Below are 14749 nucleotides of genomic sequence, written 5' to 3'. Positions count from 1 at the left end.
GTGGCCAGTCTAACATTTATTGCAGGGTCAGTAGGCAATCGCATCGCGGGTAACAGGGGACTCGTGTAAGGGCTGGGGGAGGAATCCTGCACTCCAGGTGTCTGGCTGACAACCGCCTCCCGCGCGCGCGCGCGTGTGTGTGTGTGTATGACAACCGCCTGGGGGGGTGGGCCGACAACGTACATGTGTCTGTGTGTGTGTGCGCCGCCAACCCCGGCGCCCTGTCCCGGAGAGGTGAAAAACAACGTGGGGCGCTTCGGGCGCAGTCGGAGGCCGTCGGCAGTTTCCGGCCGGCGGCGGCGGCCCCCCGCGGGGTTACATAAGGCGGCAGCGCCGGCTCCAGCTCTTTCTCTGTGTCCTCACAACACCCCGCGCTTCCGCCTCCCTCCCCCCGCCCACCCGCGCGTGACAGCTCCGGAGGAGGGGGCGGGCCGGGGCGGGGCGGCCCGGTGGCCCCGCCTCCCAAGCACCCAGGCCTGTCCGTTCCTTTCCCGTCCCGTCCTGACCCGTTCCGTTGAGGGCAGGGGGGCGCTGCGGCACGTGCTCCGCGCTCGGGGCCTCCAATCCGCTGCGGCTGGGCCCGAGGCGCAGGCGCAGTGCGGGGGCCGGTTTCACAGGGGGGAGGAGGAGGTGGAGCTGCCCCCCCCGACAGTGTTGTGCGGCGGCTGTGGCGCCGCCCCGCGCCGCGCGCTCGGGGGCTCCGCACGCGCGCGGCTGCCATTGGTGCCGCGCGGGGGCGGGGGGGGTGGCTCGGGCTAGTCCCGGAGTTCTTTAAAGATGGCCGGAGCGGCGGCGGCGGCGCCTGTGTACTGTGTGTGCCGGGAGCCCTACGACGTGAGCCGTTTCATGATCGAGTGCGACATCTGCAAGGACTGGTTCCACGGCAGGTGGGTGCGGGCCGTGCCAGGCCGGCCGCCACAACAATGCCCCCCCTTCCCGCCCGGCCGTTGGGCAGAAGTTGTTGCCCCCCCTCCCCCGGGCGGGGCCTGGCGGGGGCCGCAGACAAAGGCGCGGCGGGGGGGGCGCGGGTGATTGACAGCAGGACGTTTAAATCCCCCCGTGCGCGACAACAACAGCCCGGCGGGCGGGCGCGCGCCCCCTGCCGGCGGCGAGCCGGGCTGGGCCGGGCCGGGCCGGGCCGGGGCCCCTCGCAGGTGCGGGGCTCCCAGCCCCCGGCGGGGTCGGGCCGGTCCCGTTTCCTCCGCCTCGGCCACCTGCCCGGCTCGTGCTGCGGGCTGGGGGCAGAGGCACCTTGTAGCCCTGGGCATGGATCTTCTCACCCCTCCGCTTGGTTTTGTCTCACTGGCGAATGGCACTGTCTTCCCTTGGGCTGTGCTCAGCTGTGCAGGGTAAAGGCGCTGCCTAGAAAAACAAACAAAGTTGGTTGGCGCTATGATTTTTTTTTTCTCATTCTGGTGACTTGCCCTAAGTCTGTGTTAAAGGTATTTGCTGTGTTGGTCTAAGAAGACAAGCAGTCAGTGTGCTATAGGTGGCTTAGACAAGCTAAACAGTTGCAAGGAAAAAAATGTTTCTTTTTTTGGAAGGTTTTGGGCATATGTGCCCTTCCTCAGACAGAGGAGGTTGCAGAGATGGTCACATGGCTGGCAAGGTTGCTTGGGTAGATGCGATCTCTTTTATTAGATTGAGTCGTGGTTGGAGCAAAGTTCCCTGGAAGCTCTCCGGCATGAGCACTTTTCATCGGGCATAGGGAGACTGCTGTTGTGAAATCTCCAGGATCATAAAATATGTCCCAGGTAGGAATGAAAAAGGTGGATGGGGGCACCCTGAAATACAGGCTTTCAAGGTTTCAAGTGTGGGAGGGAAAAAGATGAAGTTTTGGTTGGCTTTTTAACTGGAGTGGTTTAGCACAACTTTGTTGTCATTTTCCCCCTGGCGGAGCAGGAGGCAGGTGTTCTCTCCGAGCTGGGTTGTGTTTCAGGAGGCTGTTAGCTGCCAAAGGATTATGATGGAAGATGAAGGGACAAAAAAAGCTCTCTCTTCTCTTTGCATATAATCTGCTAAGGGGGAAAATAGTTACCGGCCCCATGAAGTAACTGTCTCTTTGTCTCGCTGGGCTAATTAGGATACTCGTGGATTAGGGAAAATGGCAAAAAAACCTCAACTTGTAAGTGAAGCTAGAGGCATGACAGCCTTTTCTGTCATTTAGTCTCACAGCGTCTGTCTCCTAAAATGAAATTTCAAGCTTTTTGGAGTAGGTATTAATGCAGTTACAAATTTCCAAACAGTGTAAGTGATAAATTATAACCTTTTCTTTCTAGTGTACAATAAATTGCAGATCTATATAATTTCTTGGTCCTGAATATTTACTTTAAATTGGTTACTGGTACACTTTTAAGATGTGAGTTATTGCACGCAAGAACTGAAGGAACTAAGTTTACCCATTTCTGAAACTTCATAAAGAAGGAAGAGTTGGCTGAGGGCATTGAACCACAGTCTCTGAGCCACTGGTTGTCTCTGCCCTCTTCATGCCTTTGTCTTTCTGTCATTAAGGTGGGAATGCTGTGAAGTTAATATCTCTAAATTGCTTTCACAACTTTAGGTTTAAGAACATACACAGCAATTCATCCGTATTCATGGTGCCCTCGCATCCTTTCATGTAACAAGAACCAATAACGTTTAATATTTTAGCAGAAACCCAACCAAACAGATATCTGTAGAAACCCTTTTCTTCTCTTTAAAATAGTTGTAAAAATATTTTGCTGCATGGCCAGAAGGTCTCCAAATGTGGTATTTATTTATTTATTTTTTTTAACTTTATTTTTTTTAAATGTATTTATTAGTGGAAATGGATCCAACTTGGATGCTTCTCCTGACTGCAGTTGTGCTAGTATAGTTTAGCCACTATACTAAGTGGCTAAGCTATACTAGCCACTTAGGAGGTCTGGCTACTTAAAGTTTTATAGGTCATAACCAACAGTTTAACTTCACCCAGAGACCAGTGGACAGTTCATGAAGATCCCAACATAATGTTCTGCTCAATATGCAAGCTGGTATGTTTTGGACCAGATTTGAGTCTCCAAGTAGTTTTAAGGTATAACTCCATGCTTAGTGCTATGTAATAGTCTAACCGTTGATTTAAAGCTTCTATACTAGTGCAAAGGTCTAATTATATTTAAGATGCTTTTTTTTAATTGCTGCATGGGAAAACTTCCCCCCCAACCTAATCTTTAATATGTTCTCTGGGTGAAGCCAGAGACTACTCTTTGCAGTCTATCTTGAGGATCTTGTGTTCACCAGTGTGGCATGTGAGTGCTTATTGTGGGTGTTGGGAACCTACGCTCCCTTCCCTGTGCAGGTCCGAAGGGACCCAAGTAACTGACTGTTAAAAGAGGGTGAAAAGCCTTTCTCTTGTCAAATCTTTAGTGATAGTTTAGGCTTCTACATTGCACAAGCCTTTTCTTCTGAAAAAAATTTATACATTTTTAAAAAGCTGGGTTTGGGTCCAATTTTGATTTGGGTGCTTTCAAAAGAATTGGTTTGAGGCAAATGGTCAAATGAATCAGACAAATGTGTTTACCTTTGTAACGTTTTATTTCTTTTGGCTACTTTTTCATTTAAAAAACTTCCTTTTTGGTTTCCCTGGTGTCTAGTTTTCCTTTATTCCATCTGGCATGCAACAGAGAAACTCCTCTATTTTACCTACTCCTATAACAACATCTAGTTGTTAAATCTCTTCAATGGCTGTCTACAAGTATTTGAGCTCCTTGACCTTTTTCTCATACACTTACGTACAAACCAATTGTAGCTCATCCTTGTCTTTGCTCATGTCTTCTTTTTACTTGTCATTCTACCTGGTGCACTGACTTAACTGCCTCTTCTCTTATTTTCTGTGACTTTTTAGTGCAGCAGCTGACTGCCTAAAACTCCTTTTTGAACTTAATCTGCATGTCAGCATCTTCCTCCACATCTTTTCTCAAAACACAGTTCTGCAAGGCCTATTCAAGTCCTATCCTTGTCCCTTAAGGTTTGGCCTGCTTTCTTAGTGGTGCCTGCCACAACAGCTCTATCTTTGTGTGCGTATGAACAGCATAGGCTTCCCTTGTTCTTTAGCGTCTCATCACCTGCTGTTGTGGTTCAGTGGTAGAATCCTTGTGAGCCACGTGAGAGACCCGGTTTAGTTCGTGGACACATGTAATTACAGCCATTGAGGCACCGAATGTCCAGATTTGGTCTGGCCTTTGGATACCGTCTCAATGGTGTAAAGCAGGGGGTAAAGGGTCTGACCAGTCTCTACTCCTCCATGCTTCTGCCAGTCATATGCGTCAAAGATCCTGGTGACCTCTCACACATAACACGGTGATCCAGAAGGATCAATGGTTGCATACTACGGTAACTATCTGTACCTCGGAGGTCTAGGTGATAAATTTCTTGGAACACTGAATTCATTTTTTGTCTGCCTTGTAGTACAGATGTATGCGACAATAGAAATAAATGGCTACATTATGCTATCTTTCTTTTGCTCTTCTTCCTTTGAGTTTTTTTGCGGTTGAATAATTGAGAAACTGTATTGGGTATAAAAGGGACACAAACTATTCAGTCACAAATGACTAGATTTTTAGTTACTATGCCTGCTTCTGAGTTTTTTTCTGTTGGTTTGTTTGTTTTTTGGGGTTTTGCACTTTAGTGTTCAAGTTACAGTAAGTCTTACAAACTGGATCATGGGAAACAACTTGTATGTTAGCTTCTGCGTGAAGTAAAACTAAAAACCAGTTAGTAATCTTTCATTCAGAAAGAGGTGGAAAGGTGTTCTTAAGCTGACACTGTTCTTTGAGCTAAATGGTTTTCATGAAAAATTCTAGTAGCTGTATTAGAAGGAAAATTACTTGTTGTAAATTGTCCTAAATAGATACAGTTGTCTGAAAATCCTCATGTGTTCTTTGCTTTTGATCCTAATAGTATTGTGTAGTGTCTAGTTATCCAAAAAGAGCCTTGGTTACTACCAATTTGGATTACTTCAAAACAGGAGCTGTTTTATGTTTGTTTTGGTGGCTGAATAAATGCAGTTTAATTTTTAACTCCGAGTGAAACCTTTTAGTTAGGCTTGGGGCATATTTTAAGTTTTTTAAAGTGTAGGTCAATTTCCAAATGAAAGTGTCATCTTGAAATGAGTCGGTCTTAAAAAGGAACATATAGTTCCCTGGGTTTGGCTAAAACTATGCAGCCCCCCCATAACTGAATTTAACGTTCACCAAAAAAACCCTCACCTTTGCCAAATACTATTTACATCTGGACTTCTGTTTCTTTCAGCTCTAATTTAAACGTTAACATTCATGTCTGTTTCAGTTGTTTATGTTTTCACAAGTAGAAGCAGAACCGTGACTACGTTAAAATAAAAGATTCAAGTACCTTCAACAGGTCCTAATAAGCAGTTTATCTAGGTTACTACTCCAAAATTCTGCCACTTAATTGCATCTCTGGTCTTTACCAGATGCTGTAATAACATTTTATATGAAACAGGAAGGTGGTGCATGTATTCTTGGAGGACTGTTTACTGGAAGTGCAGAAGCCTATCTCTGTTGCCTTTAAATTGATTTTTTTTTTTGGTTCAAAGACAAAATTAATAGAGATGCTTCACGTTAACTTTAAAAAAAAAACCAACCAAAACTTTTATTAAATGGTAACTTTGTCTTGTAGTCCTGAGGATGGATGATTTCTGCTTTCAGAGAGATTAATATATTCTGAGCATTAATTTGCATTAATTGCATTAATTTTAATGCAATCTTAACCTCAAATCCAGGTTTATTTGTTTCTGCAGCCATTAATCTCTATATACCTTGATAACTCTTGAGCAGACTAAAGATGAATTTTTTTTTTAATTTGTGGTTCAGGAGAACGTACAAGCACTATGGTAGTTATTTCACCTGAATTCACTGTCCAGTGTAGGGTACTAGTCCTCACAGTGCAGAGAGGTATAGGTATCTGTTTAAAATGACAGTTCCATCTATTATTTTAGGGCCAGACCTAGTTTTGCATTGGAACGACCTACATATTAGCATGTCAGCATCTAAAATCTAGGTGCTGCATCACAGGAGAGTGATGCGCTTTGGCCATATTTAGGCACCTTATGCAGTCAGTGGAAACACTTCCAAAATGTGATCTAGTTTGACTGAGGTTATGTGCTTGTATACAGAGTACAGAAAGAGGTATACATGTTCTGGAGCATATTTGCCTGACTCAGGTTGCACATTAAGTACCTTTGATCACTTCAGAAGTTCTGCTTCTAAAGTAGGAACGTGTGACAGTGAAGGCTGCTACCTTTGCCTTAACAGTAAAGGTTAGAGCGTGTGCCTAGGATTTGGGACATGTATGATCTAGGCAGTCCAACTTGAGGATTTAAATCCACATCTACTTGCTATTTTTTAAATCTGACTACAATGCTGTCTGTGAGTTGGTCATCCTTGGAACACACTGAACTGCTGAGGTTCCTAGCAGACTAGTTCATAATCTGTTCAACTGTATCACAAAATGCTGGTCCCATTTTGTTTTCTCTCATTTGTAATCAACTCATTTTCTGTATAATCAGTTCAGTGCATAAACAGTTCAAGTGTACAGGAACTGTGGGCACCACTGTCTAACTTGTGGCATACTTTAAGTCTATAACTGGTGAAACTGGAACAAATAAAGAGCTTTAATTGGGTGCAAATAGCTTAGTGCATGCTATTGTTGTAGTTAATGAGTGCTGTCTACCCTGAGTTTGGCTAAGTGTATGTTCTAGGCAAGTGCATTGGTTGCAGTGCCAAGATTATGCACTTAAAATTAATTATAATCCTCATTGCCATCTAGATAACTTGAAATACTTTGTTTTACTTCCTTCCCTCTCTTTGATGCACAGTAATTTTATTTCTACATCAAATCGGTCAGTTAGATTAAGAGATCCTTTTGTTGTTGTCATAGATGTGGGGGCCTTGTCACTTACTATCACAAATCCATTATTTTTACATCCATGAACTATAGAGGTAGCTGGAGTCCAGGCAAGAAGAGGGTCCTTGCTGCTCAGGATAGCAGCGCATATGAAAACACTTAATTGTCTTACACTTACAAAGCTTACACTTTCACTGTGTGAAAGATTTACAAGATGTGGACTTTCAACAGTCAGCAGGTGCAAAAAAGGTTCAGAGCGCTTTTTTTTGTTTTTGTTTGTTTTCAATTAATGTCACCTATTGAATGTTTAAGTTATGCGTTTCCTCTTCCAGCATATAGTAGCAAAATGGGTACAACTTGCTATAGCTTTGTTTCTGTACAGTGTTTGCTTTGTTCACTGCCAGTTAATTATGCTTGTAGGTCTTTGTAATTTCTAACACTTTGTATTAGTGAAAGACTATTGGGTAGAATTCTTTTTTCACTGTATGAAAGACAATAGAATATGAGGTCTCTGTTCCTTTTTATATGACTACTTGCCCAAGTGTAGTAAGCAAACTACTGTACTTGTACTTCCTTTGAAATGAAGAACTGGTGCGTTAAACAACTTTGACTAATCTGTGAAGACTTTCATATATGCAGTAGAAATGCTTGTAAGTTGCTGCTGCATGAGCCTAAACAGAATTTTTGATGAACTTCAGTGACAGAATTCAAGTAAGCGGATACAACAGTACTATTGCCATTAACCTGTTAGTGACAAGTAGGAACTATTAAACTCTTAAATCTTTTGGTGAGTTTAGATTTGCTAAACCATATCTCAGTTATTGGTCTTTTTCTCTCCCCGCGTTGTGACATTGGCGTATGAATATAGAGAATTCATTTAATTTTGGAAGCTTTAAGTGTCTTCATATGCCTGCTTCATGTTGGTAACATGGATTTAAATAGATAATTATCCTTCCAGGTCAATTCTTTTTGAATTGAATTAATATTTAATACCATTTTCTCCATTACATTGGCACTAAGTAAAGTAGACTTTAAATTGGTCTTTCTTGCTGTAAATGTTCATTCTTGCTCACTAGGGCATAAATACTGATGTCTGTCACAAATGCAAAAAGCTTCTGCAGAAATTCTTCATTTTTATAAAAGCCAATGAGAATGAGTTTTAAATTTTTAATATGTTGCGGTATTAAATCTATTTATTTTAATTTGAAACTGTCAGCTGACAGACTGCAACTAGTCTGCTGAACTTGGATCATACATTTAATTATGTTGCCTCCATTTACATTAATGTTTTATTTTACTTACTTAAAGGCGGTTTCACTGGATGAAAGTGGGGGCACAGAAAGGTGATATTTGAAAATATAAGCTTTTATAGTATCTTTTTAGACATGCCATAGATCTGGATCATTCCTAAGAATCAGCTTTTAACATTTTTCAAACTGACCTTCTTGCATCTATAGTTTTGGGGTGGTGCTGTTATCCTAGTGGACTGAAGATTAAGGCAAAATTGAGTCAGTGAGAAGTAGGCAAAAGAATTGCTTTGTTGGGCTACCCAGTACTTGTAAAACGGTAGCATACCAAAGGTGTTGGTTCCAAGGTCTGCCTTGATAGTGACAGTACCAGAAGCCTTCCAGGGATCGCACAGTATTTATTTTTTCTATTTATACAGGAGCCAAAGCTGAAAGCAATTGGGTAGCTGCTGTGTGAGAGAATTTTAAGTAAACAATTTAGGACATAAGTGACTTAGGCACTTAACATTTCAGGGTATATGAGATTATATAATTTCAGAATTAATTTGGATATGTATATATGGATTATCCCAATTTAGTCCAAGTAATCCCAACCTAGTCTATGTAATGAGCAGCTGTGTGGCAAAACTGTATTAAATGTATTGTCTTCTCGCTGTTGCTGTTCTCACCTGTGTATTGCTTAGATTTCTTGGGGGCAACATACCAGGTCCTTAACCTAAATAAGATGAGCTGTTCTGGTTCCTACCTCTAAAGATAGGCAAAACAGTCTGACCCCCTGAGTTCCCCTGGGAAATTGTGGGAAGGTATTCTCTAGTTATCAGCACTCTGTAGCAAGAACGCAGGCTGCAATCACCAAAATGGGTGGCTTATTTAGCTGAATGAAAGAGGTACCCCCATCTCTAACTTGTGTTCCACAGCCAGGCTAGCTAGACTGATTTAAAAACATTACCAGATCAAGTGAGGACTTGTGTAGATAGGAGTGGAGCTAAAGGGAAAACCCAAGTTAGAGAAGATGTTCCATTACAGAGTTTAACAAACCAAAGGTGCTTTTGATAATATAGACCTCCGTTGCATAAGTAGTTGCTAGGAATACTGTACGTTCTAATTTTATTTGTCTCTTGGGAGAGAGCTGTATGGGGGAGCCTTGCCGGAGATGAGAACTAACAGTCTTTTGCCATCCTCCTCATGGTAATGATTTTACTTAACATTTAAAAAGAATTCTGCCACAGGCTATTGATTGAATAAAATGATATGATTCCTTAGTCTAGTGTTTTATTTTTTGGTGGTGGATACTTTATATGAGACCTGCATCCACAAGCAGAAGGCTGGATTCAGATATAAAGTCAATTTCAGTACTGATACTCAACTCTTTGATTTTGCTTTTGCTCTTGCTCTTACTCACTTACCTTCCTTTCCCATTCTCTCTACCCCTGGAGTGTTACAAGAATAAACAGTTATTCTTAAGTTCTTTTCCTTGAGCAATTATATACACTATAGGACCTGCAAGTGCAGAGTTATGGCACATGCCATGGCTCCGCCCCCCCCCCCCCCCCCGACAAGGGTCCCGATTAATCTGCTTTGATTTTTTTTTTTTTTTGGTCTCAAAATAAGCCAGATTCTGCAGAAACTAAGTTTTTATTTTAATGTATGTAAATTTTTAGTACTTGCAATTGTGAAGAAAATTTTCCTATTTGAGCAGTGTAACCAATTCACTGTTAACTTCCTGAGACCTCATAAAACCTAAACCAATTATATATGTTGGCTTTTAAGCAACAGAAGGTAATGCTTGTAGGTTTTTTCAGGTTTTCTGGAACTATGAGGCTGATTTAGGGGAGAACAGTTTACTTTGGAAAAACTTTATTGAGGCTAGGAACAGACATTACCTCTGTCCCTGGATAAGATATGCTTGCATTTGTCCTGGGGGGTGGGAAAAGTATCCCCGGACTGGAATGTACACATATTGCCCTTCTAATTTGGGTATAGTGAGTGACTGAATGTGGTCTGAATGACTTTTCTGCCATTGGTTCAATGATGCAATCCCAGGATAAGTGTACAGATGTAGTAACAGTTTATCCCAGGATATTTCAAAGTACATCTTATCTGGGAAACTTTTAGGATTTTTCTTGGGACAATGAACATGGGCGGCTGTGTGACTGCACTTTGTCCTTGGGGCAAAATGGCTTATCCTGAGATAAGCGCGATGCCTCTTTGCAGCCTGATATCTGGAGCTTTTTGAAAAGTCACATGTTCAATTACTTGGGTTGCAGACTTTAGCTTTTTCTTCTTTTCTAGTCTAGAAATCACTAACACTAGAATTTGGGCAATACTATATTTGCATCACCTAGAAAGTAATTGGTATAGTTACTCTAATGTCTGTGCTAGGCTTTATAGACTTTCTAAAGTTATGGGTATCAATTGTTAAATTTGCAGGGGGGCAAAAGACCTTGATTATTAGGACTAATGGATTTTATCCAGTTTTTAGTTTCTGGGTCAGGTTATCATAAAGGAAAAATACTGCAGTATTTTTTTTAAATAAAAAATAGAAATAGTCTGACTATCTTGTTTATATTCCTGCATAATGGAAAAATATTCTCTTCCTAGTGAAATTCTCAATGTAAAATGTGAACCAGATTTATATTTAATTTTAGTGAAATTAGGAAGAGATCAGTCAGAATACCAGTTATAATGGAAAGTAAGTTTCAGCCTTTGCTCTGAATTTCTGAAACCTAAATGGAACTTGTTAGACAAAAGCAGAAGGCTAAATGGGGAACTTTATTTATAGTAATACAAGGTAGCCAGTGATGCCTCTAGTTAAGACTGCTGAACACTTTCTATTAAGATCCGTTTATTCAGTTCCTTACAACCCTGCCAAAGTGTTTGGACTGAAATTTATATTGGGTGTCTGCCTTGGGCTAAGTCTTTTTGGGAATGCTTACTCAATAGCCAGGCCACATCTAAGAACAAAGTTGCAAGGGCTTAAAAATGTCTGTAGCAGTTTTGCCAAGAAGCTCAAGCATCTTGATGTGTTTTAGAGCAGTGACTTGATATATAAAGCAAGGACATTTCCTAGGATCGTTTGTAAAAACCCACCCGTGTTTAGAAGAATTTGTCACTGTTTGAACGTGCTCAGAAAATGTTTATTAGAGGCTGGCAATAACATTCTAATATTTCTGTACTGACCATGCTCTGCTTTGAGAGCCCCATGTAAGATATAATTCAGTGACTGAGCTGAACTTTCCTTGCAGCTGCTCCTTGTATATGATATTGGATTCCAGAACTGAAATCTGGAATATTTTCCTGTTTTTCCTGTTTCCATTGCAGATGCCCAGGCAGAGTGGAAGATGGATTGTGGGGGGGGGGAGCGGGGATAGGCAGGCTCAGGGAGTGGATGAGAACAAGAGCAAAAGAATGAGAAATACTGAAGGGGACAGTAACAAAGGAGGGTGAAGAGTATACAGGGACAGAATGATTTGAAGCTAAAAAAGTCTGCTTTCTCCAGAAACTAGAACAGAACTCGAATTAAATAGAAACATTTATCTGCTGTCAACCCTTAACTTCAAAACCCAATGGTAAGATGTGTTGTCCCTTTCCCTTGCCTGGTTCTCTTTTAACAGTTTTACCTTTCAAGACATCAGTTACTCCCTTACGTGAAGTGGGAGAAATCGACACTGGATTCATAACTTCCAGTGCTGCTGCTAATGTGTGTAAGAGTCATGATGGTTTGTTTGCTAAAATAGTTTCCTTTAACACACGTGCGCGCATGTATGCGGACACCCCTCTTTAGGAATTTGCAGAACTAACTAAAAACACTGAGGTTGTAAAGTGAAGCACTCGAGTTGTAAAATGCCCGAATTAAGGTTGCCTGTGTGACCTTAATTGGTCCCTTGTGCGTATACATCATAAGCCAGTCTTTAATACGGTGGTCGCATACTGTAATTTTTATAGAAACCTGGCCTTTTTCATTGCATGTCATAGTTATTGCTCAGGGAGCAACAGTTTTCTGAAGTGAATGTGACCTTTCATTCTTTGGGGAGTTAGAAAGAGTATAGTCAATGAGATGGGACTAAACGATGAGTGAATGTGGTTTTGTAAATAAGGTAGATACTGTGACGGATATAGTAACGGATAATTCAGTTCTTCAATACTCGATTATCTGCCACCAAGTTCTCTGTAATGCCTGTCAAGTCATTAAGTTGTCATGTTCACAAGTGCCCACTGTGTGTGGACCTAATCTCTTTTTTAGATGCATGGCTTAAATCACTTACTTTCTGACTTGGAGAAGTGCTGGGCACTCATAACTGCAAGTGAAATCAAATGAAGCTGTATTTTGGATGTGTAAAGAGCTGCATAGAATACCAGGTTTTCTGGAAAACTGTCCTAGGCAACTTGAGTTGGTAACCTGAAGGTAATGGGCACTTGGTATCTCATTTTCCTGTTGCATCCTGAGACTGATACCACCTTGGGGGTGGTGTGAAGATAAATCTGGCAATGACTGTGAAGTATTTAGATGCTGTAGTTATGAGTACCATAAAAAAGGAAATCAATAGTTCTTTATTTAGTGAAGGGGTTGGGTAATGCCTAATAAATAAAGCCTGGAGTTGCACACTGCATATAAACAGAAATATTAAATAGCTGCTAATTAATGAACCCCTCTTTTACTTTACACTGAAAGTAGCATGCATCTTGGAGGTAGGAAGAGTATTATGGATCAAAAAAGGCAACTAAAGAATTAAAGAATGAGCCATGCATGCACATAAGGGACCCAAGCAAAGGTTCATGTGCAACTTCAATTCTTACGTTTTCTAACTCTGGAATACCTGATCATGCAATCTGAGCACTGTAATATTTTATATTTAATATGCAGCTATGGATGTTCTGAGTTAAGAAAAGTAAAAACTGTGGTTAATATGGAAAGCTAATTTGGGCAATCTCTAAGTTTTTAATGTGGTATTAATTATATTGGTGGAAGAAAGATACTTCCCCCAGAAGAAAAACTAGGGAAATCAAATTATCATCATTTAAAAAAAAAAAAAAAATCTCATGCAGCATCTGTGTTTTTCCCAGAGCCTTGTTAGCACAAACAAATTAGCTGAAAGATAACTTGTGTTCTGAAGTTGACAACTAAAGCCAGGTTTGAATAAGATAACAACCCCATATCTTGTATTCAGTGAATCATTGAATTCATTAAAGTTCTGTGTGAGATCAGTGACCTCCAAAGCTGTATCTAGGAGACACTTATGGTTAAGGCTCTGGATAGCAGATTCTCATGCAAAGCACTTATTAGCTTTCACTAATTATTCAGGAGGAAAACTTTTTGGAGAGCTTCTTGATATAGTAGCAATGTCAGCAGAGAAAACAAAGCATTCTCTACCATCTGCAAAATAGAAAAGGGCCTTTAAGCCTTATAATAAAAACAGACATCACTTTCAGTCGAATTCAAGCTTAATATGAATCCAGTATTTGGTGGGTCAGGGAGGAGAGGAGGAGTGCAAACTGGAAAAATACAAAATTCAATACATCCAGAAGTAACACGTGAATTATTCTAAGTACTCAAAGTTGGCATGTTTGTAGTTAACGGGTTGTTCTGGTTATTAAAGAAATAGTATAATGGAAAGTTGTGTGTATAACTGAAACAATTTTTCTTTCAGCCTCAAAAGGTGGTAGATGTAGTGTGCTTTCATTTATATACATTTCAGATTAATTTTAGAGGAAGCCACTTGTTAAAATAAGATGGGACTAGACTAAACACTTTAAGAATTTATAAGTAAAAGCTGTTTGAAATTATTAAAATATAATTATAAAATATAACAATGTAATAAAAATTGGATCTAAATAATCCAAATTGTATACCTGCCCTTTTATTGCTGGGGATGGAAGAAGAAACCTTGTGAAAAGGTTTCACAAGGTTCTCTTAAGGTTCTTCTCTCAACCTTGAAAAAGACATCAGACAACCTCATCACAGAGGGAAAAAATAATGACTTGGGAAGGAGCACCTAATACGACAAGGCTGTCTGGATTATTTAGACAGAGGCCTACCTACAAAGGTTTAGTCGGATGGTTCTTTACAGCACCTCATGCCAAGGACAAATAGTCTCCCTTGGTCTCAGTCATACCTTCCTGTGTGCCTTTGACACTTCTGACTTGGAAAGTAATGAGATTCTAAGCAGCTCTTCAGCTATCTCCTCTAATCTACAAACAGACTGCTTAAATTCTTGGAGGCAGTGGTGTTAATGGGGATTTCTGAGTAGCTGAGATCTATAGAGATAAGTTGTATAGTCAGATTGGCACCTCTTGTGAGTTTGACCCCTGCTATTCTTTAAAAGAGTGGAGGCCATCCTTTCTTTCAGGTATGCTACAATGTATCCTTGCACCCTCCTTAACTGACACTCTGATTCCCTTCCCCCTGCCTGATCTGCTCTGTTTTCTGCTCCCTAGACTGTGCTCCTTGCCCAGTGTCCCTGCTCTGTCTGCTTCTGTGCTGCCTGTTCCCTCCCCAATGTGCTCCTGCCATGTGTACAAGCTACCCATGCCACTTATGATACAGGTGCTGTAGTCTGGCCATCTTTGCCCTAAAATATCCAGTAAAATAGTTTTTTCTCTTGTCATTGCCAAACTTCCTG

The 14749-nt window shown here is 41.2% G+C and overlaps 1 protein-coding gene across 3 annotated transcripts in view; it reads left to right on the top strand.

Annotated features, from left to right (window-relative positions):
• The first annotated feature begins 710 nt into the window (after nt 1-710).
• Nucleotides 711-14749, top strand: part of KDM7A (lysine demethylase 7A) — a 101191-nt gene continuing 87152 nt past the window's right edge. Inside the window, exon 1 of one of the 3 annotated variants that reach the window (XR_009461757.1) lies at nt 711-887. Coding sequence is in view for 2 of the 3 variants with exons in the window: in XM_059726461.1 (XP_059582444.1) it covers nt 778-887 (110 nt within the window). In the remaining variant the exon portion in view is untranslated. The remainder of the gene's footprint in view (nt 888-14749) is intronic. The other 2 variants (XM_059726461.1, XM_059726462.1) reach the window with 2 other exon arrangements.

The sequence above is a fragment of the Alligator mississippiensis genome, chromosome 4, assembly GCF_030867095.1.
Source record: "Alligator mississippiensis isolate rAllMis1 chromosome 4, rAllMis1, whole genome shotgun sequence".
Taxonomy (NCBI): Eukaryota; Metazoa; Chordata; order Crocodylia; family Alligatoridae; genus Alligator; species Alligator mississippiensis.
This window is presented reverse-complemented; position numbering and strand designations above follow the sequence as displayed.